This window comes from Oncorhynchus tshawytscha, linkage group LG13 (assembly GCF_018296145.1).
Source record: "Oncorhynchus tshawytscha isolate Ot180627B linkage group LG13, Otsh_v2.0, whole genome shotgun sequence".
In the NCBI taxonomy this organism is placed as follows: Eukaryota; Metazoa; Chordata; class Actinopteri; order Salmoniformes; family Salmonidae; genus Oncorhynchus; species Oncorhynchus tshawytscha.
The window spans coordinates 54,589,677-54,613,225 of record NC_056441.1 but is presented as its reverse complement, the minus strand read 5'-3'; the positions used below and the strand labels follow the sequence as shown (position 1 = coordinate 54,613,225).

Sequence of the window (23,549 nt, the reverse complement as noted above, 5' to 3'; positions counted from 1 at the left end):
AATTTTCTCTGATTTCATCTTTGTTTGTGCTGTGTAGTTTATGACCATTGCACTAAATACTATCAAGCAAGCTTCTTCTATTCTATGGACACACAGGAAATCTGAATAAGACCAGCTCCTGTGACTCTCACCAATGCCACCCTATGCATCCACGATACTCCTCGTGACTTCAAACGGATCCCCCAGGTAACACTGATCCAAAACTCCTACTATAAACAAATCTAGGGATATCTTTGTTTCCATCACAACTTTACTTATTTTGTTTCCTTTCTTTTTCATGACTGTAGCCCACTCCTTCTCACTCATCTTTACCTGACCCGCCATCCGTTTTGAACAGAGCATCCATTTCCGTCATCTTCCCTACAATACATATCCTTAATGAGGGAAGATAAGTGAGGTCAGGTCAGTGGGACCATTCTAGCCAATGAGAGGGCACAACAGGCACAATAAAGTTGTTTTTCTCAAAGTTTTTCCACTGTCTTTTTACTGTTGTTTTTAATTTCTTTACTTAACCATTGTTCACCTAATACCTATTTTTTACTTAAAAATTGCACTGTTGGTTAGGGCCTGTAAGTAAGCATTTCACTGTTGTATTCGGCACACGTGACAAATAAATGAGATTTGATTTGAATGCCACATGTAACCACTTATCTCAGTCAATTTTAACAGCCTAAACATTGAAACTTCTATTCGTTCAAATAAGCCTCACGTAATTCAACACTTTTTCATAGACCTCCATACAAAAAAAAGAGATTAACTCAAGACAGATTTAGGGCGGAGTAAATCCTCCGACTTCCTCAACTCGGTCAGTGCTCTCATTGCTCTCTGTCACAAGTTACTTTAAAAGAAATCACTCCACTCTCCATCTTTCAATTAAAAAAACCTACAACTTTGAATGTTATCAACATAGGTATATTTTCCCCCTTCAACCTTCTATAGTTGTACTTGACTTACACAGGATGACAGGATCGAGCCTTCTCATCCGGCAGCCTGCTTCTGTTCAGTCAGTCTGAGGTCTAAACTAGTCTGCTTCTGTTCAGTCAGTCTAACTGAGGTCTAAACTAGTGTCTCTGCTTCTGTTCAGTCAGTCTAACTGAGGACTAAACTAGTGTCTCTGCTTCTGTTCAGTCAGTCTAACTGAGGACTAAACTAGCGTCTCTGCTTCTGTTGTCAGTCTAACTGCGGTCTAAACTAGTGTCTCTGCTTCTGTTCAGTCAGTCTAACTGCGGTCTAAATTAATGTCTCTGCTTCTGTTCAGTCAGTCTAACTGCGGTCTAAACTAGCATCCCTGCTTCTGTTCAGTCAGTCTAACTGCGGTCTAAACTAGTGTCTGCTTCTGTTCAGTCAGTCTAACTGAGGTCTAAACTAGTCTGCTTCTGTTCAGTCAGTCTGAGGTCTAAACTAGTCTGCTTCTGTTCAGTCAGTCTAACTGAGGTCTAAACTAGTGTCTCTGCTTCTGTTCAGTCAGTCTAACTGAGGACTAAACTAGTGTCTCTGCTTCTGTTCAGTCAGTCTAACTGAGGACTAAACTAGCGTCTCTGCTTCTGTTGTCAGTCTAACTGCGGTCTAAACTAGTGTCTCTGCTTCTGTTCAGTCAGTCTAACTGCGGTCTAAATTAATGTCTGTAGATCTACATAAACCTTGCGGGAAAATAAATGGGATTAAAATGTGTTAGTTAGGAAACTGCTGATGTGAGTTCCATTTTGAAAAACCATATGAACAATGGGTTAAGAGATTCACTTATCTTGATCTTTTAAACCATTTCTTTGCAATATGGTGAAATTCTTTGACTTAAAGGATGTGAAGAAAAATCAAGCATGTCATAAAAATGGGAACACCTCTCTTGCACAAATTAAATGAATACAATCACAGAATGCAAAGAGTATAAATATATTGTTTTTAATATTGAATAATATAGGTCGTATAGAACAACTACATGTCGCTCCATACATTAAAGCACAAAAGTGTTACACAATCCAACAGAGAAAATGACCTGTGAATAAATACAGAAAAATACAGTACAGGATATGTTTGTTTTTTTTTTTTACTCAGATCTCTATTCAAGAAGAGACCAGGTACATTGTTCCATATTCTTTGCCCCAAAAATCCCTAAGCCCAAAGCCATAACACTACAACAGGATTTCAGCCTGCTGATGCAGGTTGTCCGGTTGGCCTCGGGCAAGAAACATTTACTGTAACCAAGAGGGGAATACAGAGACAAGAGACAGCGTGTTTTGAAAGACAGGAGGAGAAACCAACAAATTCAGCTTTGTCCACAAAACACATGGAGGACTTAAGACAATAGAAAATACTATCATTACAACTCTAAAACAAAATTCCCATAAAAAAAAAAAAAAATGGACAAATGACCTAATTAGTTAGGAATGGGATGGCCCTCTGGGGCTGCTGGGGCCTGTGGACCTCTGGGCTGCTGGGGCCTCTCCATGATTTGCCTGGACAGTATAGGAGGACCTTAGAGGACTGGGACAGAGATGAAGAGAGCCTTGGGTCAAGTCTGCATACAGCCATATTATTCCCAAGGACTGGGGCAGGGCAGAAATGCTGGTGTCTCAGTAACAGATCTGAAAAAGTGGAAGGAGAGAAAGATTTGTCAGACTTGATTATAGTCTTCTATCAAATGCAAATTCTGTAAGATGGACACGTCTTGTTTCCTTGCACACAATAAGAGGACATATTGCTTGAGGGTATGGAGCAGGGATTGACTAGATTCAGGCGCGGGCCAATTTCTTTCTTGAGCGGGTGGTCAGGGGGCAGAAAGAAAAAATAACTGTGCCACAAGCCTGCCGAGAGGCGCAAGCGGTCTAAGGCACTGCAGTGCTTGAGGCATCAGAACAGATCCGGGTTCGATCCCGGGCTGTGTCGCAGCCAGCCAGGACCGGGAGACCCATGAGGCAACGCACAATTGGCCTAGCGTCGTCCGGGTAAGGGGAGGGTTTGGCCAGCCGGGATTTCCTTTTCCCATCGCACACCATAGCTACTCCTGTGGCGGGCCGGGCGCATGCACACTGAGATGTACTCCGTTTCCTCCGACACATTTGTGCGGCCGGCTTCCGGGTTAAGCAAGCAGTGTTTCAAGAAGCAGTGCTGCTTAGCAGGGTCGTGTTTCAGAGGATGCATGGCTCTCGGCCTTTGCCTCTTCAGAGTACATATGGGAGTTACAGTGATGGGACAGGACTGTAAAACTACCAATTGGATATCATGAAACTGGGGAGAAAAAAGGGGTAAAAAGTACATTTAAAAAAACAACTGCACCGCAAGAAACCCGAAAATAATATATTTGACTAAAACAATCATTTCAAACATTGCATACATTTGTGTACAACCACAGAAAGTATCTCTCTATTACGCATGGGAATACTTTGGAACACATTTCCAAAATTAAAATCACTTGGAGCTGATTTGCTGTTGTCTTTACAGTCTTATGTAGAACACCAAAATAAAACATATGAAAACGTTTTTTCTAGCTCAGAAAACTTGGGGGGGGGGCAAATAAAATCAAAAGCGGGCCAAATTTGGGAAACCCTGATATAAAGTATGAGATGGGAGCGATTACACTATGACACTGATAACACGGTAGCTGAGTCATGTGGGGTAAGGTGCAGGCTCCTCGTTTCATGGGTCTTGTTCATTAGGTACCAAGCGGAAGAAAATGAACTTATACAGGGAGGGACGACATGGACTTGTCCAATAAGAAACGCTCGTTATTGTTTCCGGATGCAAATCGCTTTAAAGCGACCCTGAACACGGCCACTGACGAGCAGACAGAGCGGTACTCACGGGTCACAGCCTCAGTCCTCTGAAGCAGAACTCCCTTTGACAGGATCCTTCACCCTCATCTGAAAGACACACACACAAAGACACATACACGTCAATAAGTAGGATATCTAGGACAACAACAAAGCATTTAGCAAATTTCCGTAAGCTAATGACAAAACCGATAAGACAGTAGTCCATCTCATTCAGAGTTAATTAATGCCAAAGACCAAACAAATGTACAGTACATTACCTCATCCAGCTCTTTTTGGGTCTCCTCTTCGATACGTCGAATGTCCTCCATTGTCAGTCCGATCCATTTATCAATCAAACAGAACAGTTGTCTGTGGAACTTTGTAAACAATCGCTTCTCTTGCTGGAAATCAAAGCGGGGAAGATTTTTTTTTTAAAGAATTACAAGGAACAAATACTATTAATATCAGCATTTATGATGTGCAACTTGGAGTAACATTTCTATGGCAAATCACTGCCTGGCCACTAGAGGACAGAAAACCCTTTATCTTTACTGTAAACTAGTCTTTAGTCACACCCATAGAGACCGCACAGCTTCGGATATCTTATTTCTCAGCCAAACGCGTCTACTAGTTTCTTCTTCACGGTTTCAGGACAGAGTCATTTTTTTTGCATGTACAGTGGGTGATATGAAGGCCCCATAACAGAATATGATGCAAACACTGGAATAATTGACGAGTCTCTTTCTCTTACTGCACCTTCTGAATGAAGTTCTCAATTTTGTTCTGGACCCCCCACCATTTGAAGTTGACTGTGACTAACTTATAGGCGCACATGTGAGGAGAGTTTGTGTTGCTGGGAAGCTCTTTCTGCAGAGGTAAAGACAAAGTTATTACACCCTCAGGCAGAGGCAGAATAGTTCATGACACACATACCGATGGAGCTTCAGAACCAGAATGGAAACAGCCAGAGCCATACAGTATAGTAAGAGTGCCACGGCCAGATTTTAGAACAGATGCCATGTTGGCCTCCTTTATTTTCGAATTTTGGGTGATATAACAATACAAGAGCACCGTCCGACAATTCCCTATGAAATGACCCGTTGTAAACAAACAAAACAGATCGGCGAATTTTACTGACGTTTTTACCGATTAGCATTGGGGACAATGTGTATCCAAGTTGGTACTGTGTTGTGGTGTCAACAAATTGTATATCTGCTTTCACTGGACATCTTCATAGGTTTGGAAAACTATCAGAAAAACAGCACAATGCGGAAGCATCAATTAACACTTAGCAGCTACTTTGGAGGTGAAATTGTCTCTCTTGGAATGTTCTGACAAACACAGCACTGGCCCAACTCTCTAAATATACTGTATGACTCTTGATACAGCTCCTTGTGAAATTAGCTGATGTGAAAAATATGACAACAATGTTGCAATATTGGTTTGGGTAGTACCTTCCAGTTAGGCCCCAGGGGGCCCCTGCCTGTTTTCTCTGATTTGAATATGGCAGGATCTTCTTCTGGCTTATAGTCCTGTGTGGAGCAGAGTGAGCAGATGCGTAAGATGCAAAGGTGACAGTGTTTTATTTAATTCTGTCCAGGTAACTGGGTCATATTCATTAGGGCACACCGTTGCAAAATGTAGTAGAACATTTTGTAAATAAAAACAATTGTTAATCCTTACTACAACAACAAAAATTGTGGCAAAGTCCAAATTTGCCACAAAATGTTGCCAGAAGTTTGCAAATGTTTGCCACTAGTGCTGAATCAGCGGGAAACCTTTGTCAACAATAACAATAATATTTATTGCCAATAGTGGCAAACAGTTCGCCAGAGGTTTTTTCTGGCAAACAATTCGCTCAAGATTGTATTTGAATCTGTGGCAAACCCATAAACATTCAGAGAAAACCTGTGGCAACAATATTTATTGTTGCCATTTCTGTTAAACATTGAGTTCCAAGACGAGTAACCGTTGATGACGACCAGTCAGGGAGAAGAAACATTTGTTGAAAAATGGATACCAAGCTATCTAACTACCTACCAAATTTGTCTGGTGAGTGTCTTAACTTGCTAATAAACTCATAAATAGTTTAAGCTAATTGATGCCTGGTAAGCAATGTCATGTTTTATGGGATAGAGTGAAACACATTTTGTTGCTAGCTAGCTAGATCAGATTCAATCTGTCAGCGTCACTGACTGGCTAGCTAGCCATGATAGCTTTCATATTTTTCACAATTGATGTGATAGCTAGCTAGCTAACTTATATTTTTAGGTGAATACATTTCTGTCTTTTAGCTAACACCAATAATATGCATGTCAATATGCTAGTTTCACTGTTCAGTAGCATGTTAGCTACCACAACAGCTAAGGTAGCAACATGAGTTGACTTGACATCAAAGCAAAACTTCACTTTTAGAGATGGATTACTTTAATCTGCTTGAAAATCTATGGCAAGACCTGACAATGGTTGTCTAGCAATGATAAACAACCAAATTTGGCAGAGCTTGAAGAATTTTTGAAAATAATAAAAAGATTGGAAAATGTTGCACAATCCAGGTGTGGAAAGCTCTGAGATGTACCCAGAAAGACACAGCTGTAATCACAGCCAAATGTGATTCTAACATGTATTGACTCAGGCGGTTGAATACTTTTCTAATCAATATATACAACATTTTACAAATGTTAGAATTCTTTTGTGTAGATCGTTGACAAAAATGACAAATCCATTTTAATCCCACTTTGTAACAACAAAATGTGGAAAAAGTCAAGCAGTGTGAATACTTTCTGAAGGCACTGCATTTTAATGTGTATGTGATTTGGTTTATGTACATACAACATTTCAATGTTGTGAATACACAAAGTAATCAAAAACCTTATCTAATTTGCATATTCATAATCAGTTTGAAGCAAATTTGCAGCAAATAGTAGAAAGTTCACCACAAGTTTCCTAGAATTGTTTGCCAGAAGTTCACAAGTCGCCTCAAAATTTGTCGCAACAGTTGGCCACAAAACTAATTTCATTTGAAAATATGAGCTGTCTGCAAATTTGCCACAACTGTTTGCCAGAAGCCTGCTTTCTCGGTAAGGGAATTTCTATTGAACTAGTTCAGGTAGTCCCTCCCTGTTTCAGTCACTTTTTTCCCCCTCAATTTACTGCCTTCGAGTACAACCCTGATCCGTCTGGGTTTAGAAAAGTAAGAGAGTTTAAAGCATGCTTATTACTAATAATAAGTTGCTAGTACATTCTCACAGATCCACCAATGCTCTCACCTTGGCATCCACTTGGGTTTTGTCAGCGATGTCAATGTAAACTACTTCAGTCTTCTTCCATTGCTCTGGGTCTAGTCCATGTACCTATGCAGGGAATCATTTATAGTAAGTTACCAACTTCAAGAGCTCAGAATGCCTCTCTAGTAGTCACTACATAGACCAGGTATAACATGCAGGATTGTGGACCAATTTAAATCCACTCGTTTCAGGAAATAAACTGAAATTGCAATTCTAAATCCAATTTCAAGGGAAATTGAATTGAAATAGAATTGACCCAAACCCTGATAACAGGGCACTTTGATACGTTGTGTAAATGTTGATTCAGTGTCATACCCAACAAAGCAGGTCTGAGAACAACAACAACAAATATGCACAAGAGAAGGGTTTCTGTATCCTTTCACAAAGTGAGTGGAATGGACACAAATGACGTCAGTGGAATTAAGTGTCTGACATGACGTCAATGGAAGAGTCGGACAGATACAGTAAAAGGGGAAATGGTCGAATTAAAGGACTAGCGACGTCTGCTAACTGAATTAGATGTGCTGGAGTTCCATGGCTGACATGGTATGCATTCAGACTCATGACATTAGCTGCTCACTCACATTGTCCTGATCCCCCATGTCGGGCTTGTGCCACGTCTCAATTTTAATCAGAAAATTGTCCTTCATGTATTCATTCTGTGGGAGGAAGGAAGAGCAATACATAAGAACAAGATCAGTCTCAAGTGAGCAACGCATACTGGGTTCAAACACTATTTGAAATCCTGTCAAATACTTGATCTGTGCTCGATTGAGCACGCCCGGCTTAATCAATCAATAGAATAGTCCCTAACCTGTAAACCCCACCAATCTGGTAATCTATGTAGGCTAAAGCAAACGTTTAAATGATTTGAAAGATTTCAAACCCAGGTCTAAAACGGAGTCTGTAATATATGGACTGTTAGTGATTCCAACTTAAGGAATACATTAGCTAAGAGCAGTGGTACAAGTAACAACAGCTGAAAGAGTCACATAAGCACACACATCAGTGGTGGGAAAAGTACCCAATTGTCATACTTGAGTAAAAGTAAAAGATACCTTCATAGAAAATGACTCAAATAAAAGTGAGTCACTCACTAAAATACTACTTGAGTAAAAGTCTAAAAGTACTTGGTTTTAAATATCCTTAAGTATCAAAAGTAAATGTAATCGCTAAAACATACTTAATCATCAAAGCTAAAAGTATAAATCAAATTCCTTATATTAAGCAAACCAGGCAGCACCATTTTCTTTTTTTTCTTTCTTTTTATATTTACTGAAAGCCAGAGCACACTCCAACACCGACATCATTTACAGTGTGTTTAATGAGTCCGCCAGATCAGAGGCAGTAGGGATGACCAGTTATCTTGATATGTGCATGAATTGGACCATTTTCCTGTCCTGCTAAGCATTCAAAATGTAACGAGGACTGTTGGGTGTCAAGGAAGATGTATGGAGTAAAAAGTACATTATTTTCCTTAGGAATGTAGTGAAGTAAAAGATGTCAAAAATATAAATAGTAAAGTACAGACACCCCAAAAAACGACTTAAGTAGTACTTAAAAGTATTTTTACTTAAGTACTTAACACCACTGACACACACGGACGCTGGCGAAACCAGTGTCAGTCTTTCTTTTATTTAATTATTTAACTAGGCAAGTCAGTTCAGAACAAATTCTTATTTACAATGACGGCCTACACCGCCCAAACCTGGACGACGCTGGGCCAATTGTGCGCCGCCCTATGGGATTCCCAATTACGGTTGTGATACAGCCTGGATTCGAACCGGTGTGTCTGTAGTGACGCCTCAAGTACTGAGATGCAGTGCCTTAGACCGCTGTGCCACTCGGGAGCCCCAAGTGTTAAGTCAGCCCCATCTGCTTCTCTTCTTTCCTTTTGACAGGCAAGGTTACCAGCTCCTCTTTCACCATGTTTACAGCTGAATAGTGTGCAAGTAAACAGCAACATACTGTATGTGTAAATGTATAGAAGAAAACAGTACTTACTGTAATAACTGCAATAGGGGAAGGGATGGACATGAGGAGACAGAGAGTAAACAATGTTTAGGGGAACAGATAAGATAACAACCAAACTGATAAGACGTATGTATGTATGTATATATATATACACACACATATATATACAGACAGACAGATACACACAGTGCCTTCAGAAAGTATTCAGACCCCTAGACTTTTTCCACATTGTTACGTTACAGCCTTCATCTAAAATGTATTAAATTGTTTTTCCCCCCTCAATCTACACACAATACCCCATAATGACAAAGCAAAAACTGATTTTATACATTTTTACAAATTAATAAAACATTTCAAATGGAAATATCACATTTACATAAGTATTCAGACACTTTACTCAGTACTTTGTTGGAGCACCTTAGGCAGCGATTACAACCTCGAGCCTTCTTGGGTATGACGCTACAAGCTTACCACACCTGTATTTGGGGAGTTTCTCCCATTCTTCTCTGCAGATCCTCTCAAGCTCTGTCAGGTTGGATGGGGAGCATCGCTGCACAGCTATTTTCAAGTCTCTCCAGAAATGTTAGATCGGGTTCAAGTCCAGACTCTAGCTGGGCCACTCAAGGACATTCAGAGACTTGTCCCAAAGCCACTCCTGCATTGTCTGGCTGTGTGCTTAGGGTCGTTGTCCTGTTGGAAGGTGAGCCTTTGCCCCAGTCTGTGGTCCTAAGCACTCTGGAGCAGGTTTTCACCAAAAATCTCTCTGTACTTTGCTCCATTCATCTTTTCCTCCATCCTTACTAGTCTCCCAGTCCCTGCCGCTGAAAAACATTCCCACAGCATGATGCTGCCACCACGCTTTACCGTAGGGATGGTGCCAGGTTTCCTCTAGATGTGACGCTTGGCATTCAGGCCAAAAAGTTCAATCTTGTTTTCATCAGACCAGAGAATCTTGTATCTCAAGGTCTCAACTCCCAAGTGAGCTGTCATGTGACTTTTACTGAGGAGTGGCTTCTGTCTGGTCACTCTACCATAAAGGCCTGATTGGTAGAGTACTGCAGAGATGGTTGTCCTTCTGGAAGGTACTCCCATCTCCACAGAGGAACTCTGGAGCTGTGTCAAGAGTGACCATCGGGTTCTTGGTCACCTCCCTGACCAAGGCCCTTCTCCCCTAATTGCTCAGTTTGTCTGGGCGGCCAGCTCTAGGAAGAGTCTTGATGTTTCCAAACATCTTCCATTTAAGAAGGCCACTGTGTTCTTGGGGACCTTCAAACGCTGCAGAATTTGTTTTGGTACCCTTCCCCAGATCTGTGCTTCGACACAATCCTGTCTCGGAGCTCTAAGGACCATTCCTTCGACCTCATAGCTTGGTTTTTGCTCTAACATGCACTGTCAACTGTGAGACCTTATATAGACAGGCGTGTGCCTTTCCAAATCATGTCCAATCAATTAAATATACCACAGGTGGACTCTAATCAAGTTGTAGAAACATCTCAAGGATGATCAATGGAAACAGGATGCATCTGAGCTCAATTTCAGGTCGCATAGCAAAAGGTCTGAATAATTATGTAAATAAGGGGGGGTTATATATATATATATATATATAAAAACCTGTTTTTGTTTTGTGATTATAGGGTACTGTGTGTGAGTTGATGAGGAAAAAAAATAGAATTTAATCAATTATAGAGTAAGGCTGTAACGTAACAAAATGTGGAAAAAGTCAAGGGTCTGAATACTTTCCGAAGGCACTGTACACTATTAATACCCTGGCTACTAATGTCTGGCTATAGGTTCAGACATTACAAAGATTCCAATAGCATGTCCTCACAGTGCTGGCTGCTAGCATGTATGGCCAAGTTAATTATTCAACATCTTCTGTCTCTACAGAAGGGGTAGGTAAACAAAGGGCAGGGGACTTACCCGTCCGACAGTAGGGGTAAGCATTCCAGGCCTTCTCGTGGATGTTAAGAGCAGTTGATGGTGCCAGAATGCGCACATAGTTTGGCACTTTACTGCAGAGAGAAAGGAAGATATTATTATGGGGTCGATCCATATGAATTCATCCCTTTTTGACCACATCCACCGCACCCAAATGAACACACCTATTTGAACAAAACTCTCCACATGCTTGCCCATGGTAGAAGTGGTGAGAAAGTGATTTTTTGGCCCCAAATACAAAAACATTCAGGAGATAGACATGCTCAAAGTTCACCCTATTTGTATAGCCCACCCTACCATGAGGGATCTGTATCTTCAACACTACCGGCGATCAGTGGGTTAACTGCCTTGTTCAGGGGCAGAATGACAGCTTTTTACCTTGTCAGCTCGGGGATTCGATCCAGCAACCTTTCGGTTACTGGCCCAACGCTCTAACCACTAGGCTCCATCCACCTGACAGGTGTGGCATATCAAGAAGCTGATTAAACAGCAGGATCATTACACAGGTGCACCTTGTGCTGGGGACAATAAAAGGCCACTTTAAAATGTGCAGTTTTGTCACACAACACAATGCCACAGTTGTCAAGTTTTGAGGGATCATGCAATTGGCACGCTGACTGCAGGAATGTCCGCCAGAGCTGTTGCCAGAGAATTAAATATTAATTTCTCTACCATAAGCTACCTCCAACATCGTTTTAGAGAATTTGGCAGTACGTCCAACAGGCCACACAACCGCAGACCATATGTAAACACAGCAGCCCAGGACCTCCACATCCGGCTTCTTCACCTGTGGGATCGTCTGAGGGTAGGTGGGAGAAACTCATTCTGATTGGCTGGGCCTGGTTCCGCAGTGGGAGCCCATGGCTGCACCAATGCCCAGGCATGTGAAATCCATAGATTAGAGCCTAATGAATTAATTTAAATTTACAAATTTCCTTATATGAACTATAACTCAGTAATATCTTTGAAATTGTTGCATGTTGCATTTATATTTTTGTTCGGTATAATTTGAAAGCTTAAAAAAAAATGTAATGATGATTTTGATGTACTGTATAAAGGGGAAATCTGCAATTGAAATAAAATGACCACCACACCAATTTTTCAGAAACTGAGGGATGGAGCTGGAGAAATGTAACCACTCAAATTCATAGTTTTAACCATGTGGGTGGTGCGGGTGGGTGGTTGGGAGTAGTTGGGTAGATGGATGAATGGGTGGACCAATCGTACCTGTGCAGGTGATATATCTTGTGGGTGTACTGGCCCTTCTCTCCATCCTTCTCATAGGGTTCATTCTTCAGCACCTCCACCCCTTCTCCTCCACCCGTCTCATTCTTACTGGTCTCAGCCACAGAGTACAGCTGACCCACTTGGTACTGTGGAGAGGAAGACAGGAGTGAGTTACAGTTACACAGACTAAATCATTCCCATTGTTCACCAGTTGCATTAACAGACAGCTGCAACCACTTCAGTGGGCACAAATGTGAGGGAAATTAATTCAGGAACAAGGGGGATTGTAATTAACTCAGTTCCCCCCATTCACATCCCTGACTATTCACGTCTCAGAGCACCTGGACAGGGACAGTTTTCTGTTTCCTCCGCCGGACATTCCTTGAGCATTAAGCCCAGACAGACACCGACTTCAGTTTAACAGCATAACAGGACTATCAGCAAACATAAGGAACATCCTGTAATAGCCTTCAGATGACAGTCTCTCTGCCAACAACTCCCTCATTGGCTGCTCGCCAGTGTTGTGAGGATGTTGAGCTCTGTCGAAGACATTTGGCAGGTTGATTACAGTCTCCAACTCTGCTGTCCCAGCCTAGGCAGCACACCCCATCCATCCACCAGTACAGGCATTGAGTCACTCAGCAGCAGTCGATGACGTGGAACGAGACCATTGGCTGCTGTGTGCAGCGTGACTACAATAACGTTGTGCTGGAACGTGGCCACTGTGTGTCAGGGAGCTAGTGACTCACAGGGAACTGGTGACTCACTTGCTACACATGAACACTCCTCAGCAACCAACAGCAAACTGACAATTAAATCACAGACTAGCCTTCCAATTACAGGGCATTAGTGCGCCCGTGGTGGAGTTTTAAGTGCAGTGTGTATGGTTGGTAGTTCGTACGGGGCTGATTTGATGAGATGCTTTCAACAGGTGAAACAGCTCTGTTTGGAGGAAGAGGGGGGTAAAATCACATCCTCTACCAAATAGAGTTATTTTGGTGGCTCCATCTCATGTGCAAGTGGGTGGTTAGGAATGTGACAACACGTGTAAAACCAGTGTTTCATCTATTGTTCCCCTAAGTGTGTGTGACTCATCTGGCCATCTTCCTCTGGCTGGCCTGGAAGTTTTAAAGGTATGGCCTATTTTATACAGAGAAATTGGCATAGTAGGCAATTTAACCAATCACAGCCCCCCTTTTTTCTTTACCTTTATTTTATTAGGCAAGTCAGTTAAGAACAAATTCTTATTTTCAATGACGGCCTAGGAACAGTGGGTTAACTGCCTGTTCAGGGGCAGAACAACAGATTTTATACCTTGTCAGCTCGGGGATTTGAACTTGCAACCTTTCGGTTACTAGTCCAATGCTCTAACCACTAGGCTACCCTGCCGCCCTACTTGTATCATTGCACATCCTGCAAATCATCAGCAGAGTCCAACCATTTTGAATCCATTTTTATAAGTAAAAGTAGCAGAGACCCCACTCTGAAACTTTGATATGCATCTAGAGTATATCGTGTTCAACAATATATTTTAAAATTTGCCAAATCCATAAAGGTTTATTTTCAATAATCATGTTTCGATTCTTCAATACACCTACTTAATATTCCTACATTTATGTAAGAAATCTGTTATTTCAATCAAAATACTATTCATATTACAAAGCAAGCAGTAAAGCTTCATATGACACCACCTTTTGTTTTGTAGCACCTACAGATGAAACATTATGGAGTATTAAAGGAGGCCTGGGTATGGCCAAAATATCACAAATATTCCAACTTCAATTAATTATGCATAAAGATACAATTGTCAAATATATTTCAACAATCTTTCCTCCAAAAGGACCCTTCTATGGATAAAATTGTGAAAATCAAACATAAGCACATTTTCTGTAGAACATTGGTCTTTTAGAAACTACAACTCCCTATTAGGTCGCACAGTTCGGGCATGATCTAATTTATCTCAAGAGAAACTGCAGCGCTATGTGCGCATTGAGCTCACAGACAAAAAAACTGAACGAAATGGAATTCAAATAATTGAACCGACGTCAGTCAATTTGTTGTTTAAAAACCAAAAAAAGAAACATTTCGGTTAATCGAAAGATTAATATTCCTTGCTGTCATACCTGCTTACAGGGGTAAGGAAATCAAAGTAATTTTGTAATTTGGGTGAACTATCCCTTTAACAAGTTCTTCAAACTTTTCCCACCTAATAGCAGGAACAGCACCATCTAGTGGTCAGAACCTGGTAGTACCAGGATGTAGGATGGGCCATAAACCTAACAACTTAAATGACAAATTTCTCTGAACAGGGGGGAAAAAACATCAACAAATTCACTGCGAATACATTAGGATGAAGAAACAATACTCAGAGCTGCAGCTCCATACTACTTGTCAGACATTGAGAACTGATACTGGGATGGGATTGGTGTGGGGTCTGTTAACCATTTCTCTGGATTCCTCATGGTTTGCTCATTGTTAGAAAAAAGTTTGGTCCAAATCGGATGTCAGGTACTATATTTATTGAATATTATATAAATTAAATTGGCCAATTTGGGTACAATACATTAGCTTAATTTCTCAGAGATTATACTATATTTCAACAAAATAATGTTGCAGGACTGTTAATCCTATCCGTTTCGAATTACAGAAATTATTTCAGAACAATCGGAGATGGTGGGTGTTCTGGCTTGCTGAAATGACATGGAACGACCCACAACTAATGACTTCAACTGCTAAACTTCAGTCAGAATACGGTGCTCTGTTATAATTAACATAGCTAATAGTTTCTGACGTCTGACCTGAATGTGTGTGGCTAGCTAACCACTGCAACCAATATGCTGCCAATGTAAACATAATGGAAACCATGCCAACTGCCCGCACACACACGCCCCACACACATGACCCCACACACACACACGCCCCCCCTCACACACACATCTTCATAAAAAGGCATGTACAAACAGGAACTTCAAGGATAGAGGAACATAATGCAGACAAACTGCCCTGATTCCTCAAGAGCATAGGCATGCTAGATAATGGGTTAGCCCCATGCATGTTCCACTGGTGTATACGGCACATTTATAGGGCTAGCTAATGGTTGAGCTCAATTTGACGGTCGCATCAGAAAACGAGAATGTAGCTTAACCAGCTCGATTTGTAACATGAAGCAAGAGTTTAAGACACAAAGAAATGACTCAGTCAGTACTTACTTCTTCCACAGATATGGGGAGGACGACTCGACTAGAAGAGAGAGAGAGGAAGAGAGAGAGAGAGAGAGAGAGAGAGAGAGAGAGAGAGAAGAGAGAGAGAAAAGAGAGAGAGAAGAGAGAGAGAGAGAAAGAGAGAGAGAGAGAGAGAGAGAGAGAGAGAGAGAGAGAAGAGAGAGAGAGAAAGAGAGAGAGAGAGAGAGAGAGAGAGAGAGAGCAACGTCACTTTACAACACAACTACACCTGCAGCTCATGACTAATGTCATTGCTCAATTAACTTATCACTTGATTTATTAGTTCGACTGACAATAACTTCTAATAGTAGGCTAATCAAAAACAAGTTTAGCCTAATAGAGCTGGGACGATAAACCAAAAATGAATCGATACCGACCATACTGGATCACTTATCGCAGGCATTTTGCTGATATCATTCATTACAATAAGTAGGCTGTACTAGAGAAATGTGAAGTTTGAAATAAAATAAGTTTGCTAATATGGGTGACTGTTAATGGGACAAGAGATGGTTACAACCACCAAACTAGTAGCGGTAGTTTAAAGGATCATAAAATGTGGTGCACATGAATGTTCTATTTTTCATTATTGCATCAAGACAGGCAATTTGTCGCCTTATGGATTTTTGACCATATTGGCCAGCTCTACCTACCAACTATAAACATTGCAACATGCTACTGATGCTAGCTGTAATATTGTCATGGAGGAAATTGAAGCCAGGTGTAGATCTCTACTGTCAGAAAACAATTAGGTTTGTCCCGATCCTCTGCCCGTATACAATAGGCAATAATCACCACTTGTTCCCAGTCTAAGCACGCCTGAATATTTCATTATAACATATCTGGGTGTAATGGGAGCCCAGACAGGCACCATACTAATTATACGGTATTGATACCGGCAGGTTTGAGGCATCAGGATGACACGTTGATATGGCAGTTGTTGACTCTAGTAACCAATGAGTTAGATGACATGGCATGCAAGTGTATACTTGGCATACGAGTGTATAAAGGCACACCCTTCTATGTGTTTTAGTAGGCCTGATGATGCATGGGGGGATTATAATTCTAGTTATAGTTACAATGTTAAAGTGGCACTTTGTAAATTAAGCTCATTAAATAATGTTGGTAAAATGACAATACATTTCCAATTTGGCCAATGTGTTAATGAATATTTTACTTGATGAATTCATTCAATGAGTATGTCCATACAGGGAGGACACGGGCAACAAGCAGTCAATAGCCCTCTCCATTGACAAACTTGACAGCTTGCACATGTGTTTTTCGAATTCCCAAATAGTAAGTAGGCAATACTAGACTAACAGAGGAAAACACTATAAACGAATAGAGCAGGATAACTGTCACGCAAGGAATTTTGCCAATGTTTGCCTGTGTATGACAGCGCATCCATCGTTCTCCTGCGCAACACGTTTTGACTAAACAGCATATATTTTCAACATTTTTACTTACAATTCTTTAATGAGCATTTTTGCAGTGTTGTCCGTGGATATGCAGCATTCAGATTCCTAGTTTACTGGTAAAAACTCCAAATCGGCCCCTGTGTGTTTGACCCGCTGCGCCCCACGGTCTCCGCGGTTTTGCGCTCCTATTTTTCTTTAATTCACTTCCTGACAGACGCCGAAAGGGGCGCGGCGTCCTGGTGGCGACCACACCTCCAGTCAGTAACCCAGTAACCACCCTTATTCTAAACAAAACATACAAACCTGATACAGCCACACTATTTATTGTCCATTGTTTGCGCTGATCACACACACATTCTTATTTCTAATGACAGAGGTGAGATTATTTTTTCTTATGCCTGGATTGTACCACATGCCACATAGAGGCATGCACTGTAGATAGCCTACTTATGGAAAACTGTCGGCTCTTCAACTGAAATCTGCCTAGGTCCAATGTTGTTGTTTTTTAAAAGTAAAGTACATTGGTTTGTAAGTTGTTTCACCTGTCACAGTGGTTCAGTTTCACTGAGACCAAATGTTATTCCAGTTCTCCTGGTTTCACTCTTCATTCAGGCTTATTGGCTGTGACAGTTGGTGGAGGGTGAACCCAGTAACACCCTGTGTTTTCTTGTGTTGGTCTGTTGGAACAGGTTAGTAGCATCCCCAGCAAGTCAAACTAGTGGCTCAGCCTTCAATAAGCCTGAGCAAGACTAGAGCAACACAAAGAATCCATCCATTCCAGACCTACCTTAATCCACTATCAAGGTCAGGTCAGGAGCAACATGAAACTGTGGATGCTACTATTGTCAACCACCTATGCTAACTTCATCTCACTGTAACATTTCAACATTTTGATTAATGATTAATGATGATTAATGATTAATTAATGTCGGAGGAGGCTGGTGGGGGGAGCTATAGGAGGACGGGCTCATTGTAATGGCTGGAATGGAATTAAACACCTCAAACATATGGAAACCACATTTGACTCCATTCCATTTATCCCCTTTCAACAATTCCAATGAGCCTGTCTTCCTATAGCTCCTCCCACCAGTCTTCACTTGTGTTAACCACTCCCATTACCGTGATGATTTTAGGTGAGAGTTGAAAACATGCATTGTTACAGAATTATGCTTTTCACGTGAAGGTTAATGTTTACTTGAATTACCCCACAGCAATTAATCCCCAGTGAACAAGCAATTATCAAAACTGCCTAACTGTTTTTTGGGGGATCGCATTGTTCTTTTTTTAGGTATCACTTCAAGTGTCCTGCACCAGAAACATCCAGTTCTCACTCCAACTCACTTAGTAGGTGTGTTAACGACACCCAAGACTAAATCGTTTGAATTGGGTGTCTGAGATTGGGTGTCGTATTAAACTGTAATATCCTGTCCTCTGGTGGAGACTCGAGACTCAGCAGCATTACTTTATAATGAAACACCTCCTTTATCAGTAAAGGCCCTTTTTCTTTTTGGAAATTTGCCAGCCCTTACAGACATGATTAATGTAATGTTGCCAGCCCTTACAGACATGATTAATGTAATGTTGCCAGCCCTTACAGACATGATTAATGTAATGTTGCCAGCCCTTAGACATGATTAATGTAATGCTGTCAGCCCTTACAGACATGATTAATGTAATGTTGCCAGCCCTTACAGACATGATTAATGAAATGTTGCCAGCCCTTACAGACATGATTAATGTAATGTTGCCAGCCATTACAGACATGATTCATGTAATGTTGCCAGCCATTACAGACATGATTAATGTAATGTTGTCAGCCCTTACAGACATGATTAATGTAATGTTGCCAGCCCTTACAGACATGATTAATGTAATCATGTCAGCCCTTACAGACATGATTAATGTAATGTTGTCAGCCCTTACAGACATGATTAATGTAATGTTGCCAGCCCTTACAGACATGATTAATGTAATGTTGCCAGCCCTTACAGACATGATTAATATAATGTTGCCAGCCCTTACAGACATGATTAATGTAATGTTGCCAGCCCTTACAGACATGATTAATGTAATGTTGCCAGCCCTTACAGACATGATTAATGTAATGTTGCCAGCCCTTACAGACATGATTAATGTAATCATGTCAGCCCTTACAGACATGATTAATGTAATGTTGTCAGCCCTTACAGACATGATTAATGTAATGTTGTCAGCCCTTACAGACATGATTAATGTAATGTTGCCAGCCCTTACAGACATGATTAATGTAATGTTGTCAGCCCTTACAGACATGATTAATGTAATGTTGTCAGCCCTTACAGACATGATTAATGTAATGTTGCCAGCCCTTACAGTACAGACATGATTAATGTAATGCATGTCAGCCCTTACAGACATGATTAATGTAATCATGAGCCCTTAATGATTAATGTAATCATGTCAGCCCTTACAGACATGATTAATGTAATGTTGCAGCCCTTACAGACATGATTAATGTAATCATGTCAGCCCTTACAGACATGATTAATGTAATCATGTCAGCCCTTACAGACATGATTAATGTAATCATGTCATTACAGACATGATTAATGTAATAATGTCAGCCCTTACAGACATGATTAATGTAATCATTTCAGCCCTTACAGACATGATTAATGTAATCATGTCTGCCCTTACATGATTAATGTAATCATGATTAATGATTAATGTAATCATGTCAGCTCTGCATGATTAATGTAATCATGCCCTTACAGACATGATTAATGTAATGTTGCCAGCCCTTACAGACATGATTAATGTAATGTTGCCAGCCCTTACAGACATGATTAATGTAATCATGTCAGCCCTTACAGACATGATTAATGTAATCATGTCAGCCCTTACAGACATGATTAATGTAATCATGTCAGCCCTTACAGACATGATTAATGTAATCATGTCAGCCCTTAGACATGATTAATGTAATCATGTCAGCCCTTACAGACATGATTAATGTAATCATGTCTGCCCAGACATGATTAATGTAATCATGTCAGCCCTTACAGACATGATTAATGTAATCATGTCAGCCTTACAGACATGATTAATGTAATCATGTCAGCTCTTATGATTAATGTAATCATGTCAGCCCTTACAGACATGATTAATGTAATGTTGCCAGCCCTTACAGACATGATTAATGTAATCATGTCAGCTCTTACAGACATGATTAATGTAATCATGTCAGCCCTGCATGATTAATGTAATCATGCAGCCATTACAGATTAATGTAATCATGATTAATGATTAATGTAATCATGCCAGCCCTTACAGACATGATTAATGTAATCATGTCAGCCCTGACATGATTAATGTAATCATGCCCCTTACAGACATGATTAATGTAATCATGTCAGCCCTTCAGACATGATTAATGTAATCATGCAGCCCTTACAGACATGATTAATGTAATGTTGCCAGCCCTTACAGACATGATTAATGTAATCATGTCAGCCCTTACAGACATGATTAATGTAATGTTGTCAGCCCTTACAGACATGATTAATGTAATGTTGTCAGCCCTTACAGACATGATTAATGTAATGTTGTCAGCCCTTACAGACATGATTAATGTAATGTTGCCAGCCCTTACAGACATGATTAATGTAATGTTGCCAGCCCTTACAGACATGATTAATGTAATGTTGCCAGCCCTTACAGACATGATTAATGTAATGTTGCCAGCCCTTACAGACATGATTAATGTAATCATGTCAGCCCTTACATGATTAATGTAATCATGTCATTAATGATTAATGTAATCATGTCAGCCCTTACAGACATGATTAATGTAATGTTGCCAGCCCTTACAGACATGATTAATGTAATCATGTCAGCCCTTACAGACATGATTAATGTAATCATGCCAGCCCTTACAGACATGATTAATGTAATCATGTCAGCTCTTACAGACATGATTAATGTAATAATGTCAGCCAGACATGATTAATGTAATCATGTCAGCTCTTACAGACATGATTAATGTAATCATGTCAGCCCTTACAGACATGATTAATGTAATCATGTCAGCCCTTACAGACATGATTAATGTAATCATGTCAGCCCTTACAGACATGATTAATGTAATCATGTCAGCCCTTAGACATGATTAATGTAATCATGTCAGCCCTTACAGACATGATTAATGTAATGTTGCCAGCCCTTACAGACATGATTAATGTAATCATGTCAGCCCTTACAGACATGATTAATGTAATCATGTCAGCCCTTACAGACATGATTAATGTAATCATGTCAGCCCTTACAGACATGATTAATGTAATCATGTCAGCTCTTACAGACATGATTAATGTAATCATGTCAGCCCTTACAGACATGATTAATGTAATCATGTCAGCCCTTACAGACATGATTAATGTAATCATGTCAGCCCTTACAGACATGATTAATGTAATCATGTCAGCTCTTACAGACATGATTAATGTAATCATGTCAGCTCTTACAGACATGATTAATGTAATCATGTCAGCCCTTACAGACATGATTAATGTAATGTTGCCAGCCCTTACAGACATGATTAATGTAATCATGTCAGCTCTTACAGACATGATTAATGTAATCATGTCAGCCCTTACATACATGATTAATGTAATCATGTCAGCCCTTACAGACATGATTAATGTAATCATGTCAGCCCTTACAGACATGATTAATGTAATCATGTCAGCCCTTCAGACATGATTAATGTAATCATGTCAGCCCTTACAGACATGATTAATGTAATCATGTCAGCCCTTACAGACATGATTAATGTAATCATGTCAGCCCTTCAGACATGATTAATGTAATCATGTCAGCCCTTACAGACATGATTAATGTAATGTTGCCAGCCCTTACAGACATGATTAATGTAATCATGTCAGCCCTTACAGACATGATTAATGTAATGTTGTCAGCCATTACAGACATGATTAATGTAATCATGTCAGCCATTACAGACATGATTAATGTAATGTTGTCAGCCCTTACAGACATGATTAATGTAATGTTGCCAGCCATTACAGACATGATTAATGTAATGTTGCCAGCCATTACAGACATGATTAATGTAATGTTGCCAGCCATTACAGACATGATTAATGTAATCATGTCAGCCCTTACAGTCATGATTAATGTAATCATGTCAGCCCTTACAGACATGATTAATGTAATCATGTCAGCCCTTACAGACATGATTAATGTAATCATGTCAGCCATTACAGACATGATTAATGTAATGTTGCCAGCCCTTAGACATGATTAATGTAATGTTGCCAGCCATTACAGACATGATTAATGTAATGTTGCCAGCCATTACAGACATGATTAATGTAATGTTGCCAGCCCTTAGACATGATTAATGTAATGTTGTCAGCCATTACAGACATGATTAATGTAATGTTGCCAGCCATTACTGACATGATTAATGTAATGTTGTCAGCCATTACAGACATGATTAATGTAATGTTGCCAGCCATTACTGACATGATTAATGTAATGTTGCCAGCCATTACAGACATGATTAATGTAATGTTGTCAGCCCTTACAGACATGATTCATGTAATGTTGCCAGCCATTACAGACATGATTAATGTAATGTTGCCAGCCATTACAGACATGATTAATGTAATGTTGCCAGCCATTACAGACATGATTAATGTAATGTTGCCAGCCATTACATACATGATTAATGTAATGTTGCCAGCCCTTACTGACATGATTAATGTAACTCATCCTAGAATCACAAACTTTTACAGATGCACATTCGAGAGCATCCTGTCGGGCTGTATCACCGCCTGGTATGGCAACTGCTCCGCCCACAACCGCAAGGCTCTCCAGAGGGTGGTGCGGTCTGCACAACGCATCACCGGGAGCAAACTACCTGCCCTCCAGGACACCTACAGCACCCGATGTCACAGGAAGTCCAAAAAGATCAAAGACAACAACCACCCGAGCCACTGCCTGTTCACCCCGCTATCATCCAGAAGGCGAGGTCAGTACAGGTGCATCAAAGCAGGGACCGAGAGAGTGAAAAACAGCCATCACTAACATAGAGTGGCTGCTGCCAACATACAGACTCAAATCTCTGGCCACTTTAATAAATGTAATAAATGTAATAAATGTATTTAATAAAGGAATCACTAGTCACTTTAAATAATAGCACTTTGATCATGTCTACATATCCTACATTACTCATCTCATATGTATATACTATACTCTACACCATCTACTGCATCTTGCCTATGCCACACGTCCATCGCTCATCCATATGCGCATATTCTTATTCATCCCTTTACATTTGTGTGTATAAGGTAGTCATTATGAATTTGTTTGATTACTTGTTAGATATTGCTGCACTGTCGGGAAATAAGAGTCACAAGCATTTCTCTGCACTTGCATTAACATCTGCTAACCATGTGTATTTGACCAATAAAATGATGTGATGATTTGATTTGATCCTGACCACAAAAAATGAGGCTAAAATGAAATCCACAATAGCCTAACCCTGAGAAGTGGGATTTCTCCCTAGGGTGGTTGGATTTAGGAGAGGTGCCAATCTGCAGGCTTCCTCCACTTAAAGCAAACCATCCATGTTTTCTTCTGTCCATTATATTGCACACAGCTGTAACATGGGATATGTCATTCATAATATAGGGTATTTAACACATTTTGTATTAATAGTGATTGACAATCCACCAC

General features: G+C 40.4%; 1 protein-coding gene and 1 long non-coding RNA gene across 3 annotated transcripts; one reads left to right on the top strand and one right to left on the bottom strand.

Moving 5' to 3' along the window:
* Window positions 1-1,883: 1,883 nt before the first annotated feature.
* LOC112265180 (phosphatidylinositol transfer protein alpha isoform) lies at window positions 1,884-17,017 on the bottom strand. The gene is made up of 12 exons (XM_024442273.2): window positions 16,861-17,017; window positions 15,385-15,415; window positions 12,176-12,321; window positions 10,931-11,022; window positions 9,041-9,048; window positions 7,621-7,695; window positions 7,019-7,102; window positions 5,204-5,281; window positions 4,506-4,616; window positions 4,028-4,150; window positions 3,799-3,857; window positions 1,884-2,582 (listed from the first exon to the last, which is right to left on the bottom strand). The coding sequence occupies exons 1-11, from the start codon at window positions 16,875-16,877 to the stop codon at window positions 3,810-3,812; spliced, it is 813 nt and encodes a 270-aa protein (XP_024298041.1). The 5' UTR covers window positions 16,878-17,017; the 3' UTR covers window positions 1,884-2,582; window positions 3,799-3,809.
* A 77-nt stretch (window positions 17,018-17,094) lies between these two features.
* LOC112265187 lies at window positions 17,095-22,655 on the top strand. 2 transcript variants are annotated; one of them, XR_002955733.2, is made up of 3 exons: window positions 17,095-17,187; window positions 17,501-17,615; window positions 22,607-22,655. It is a non-coding gene; the product is annotated as an uncharacterized LOC112265187 (long non-coding RNA). The 2 variants fall into 2 exon arrangements; XR_006078662.1 differs by lacking the exon at window positions 22,607-22,655 and adding an exon at window positions 18,100-18,371.
* Window positions 22,656-23,549: the final 894 nt, after the last annotated feature.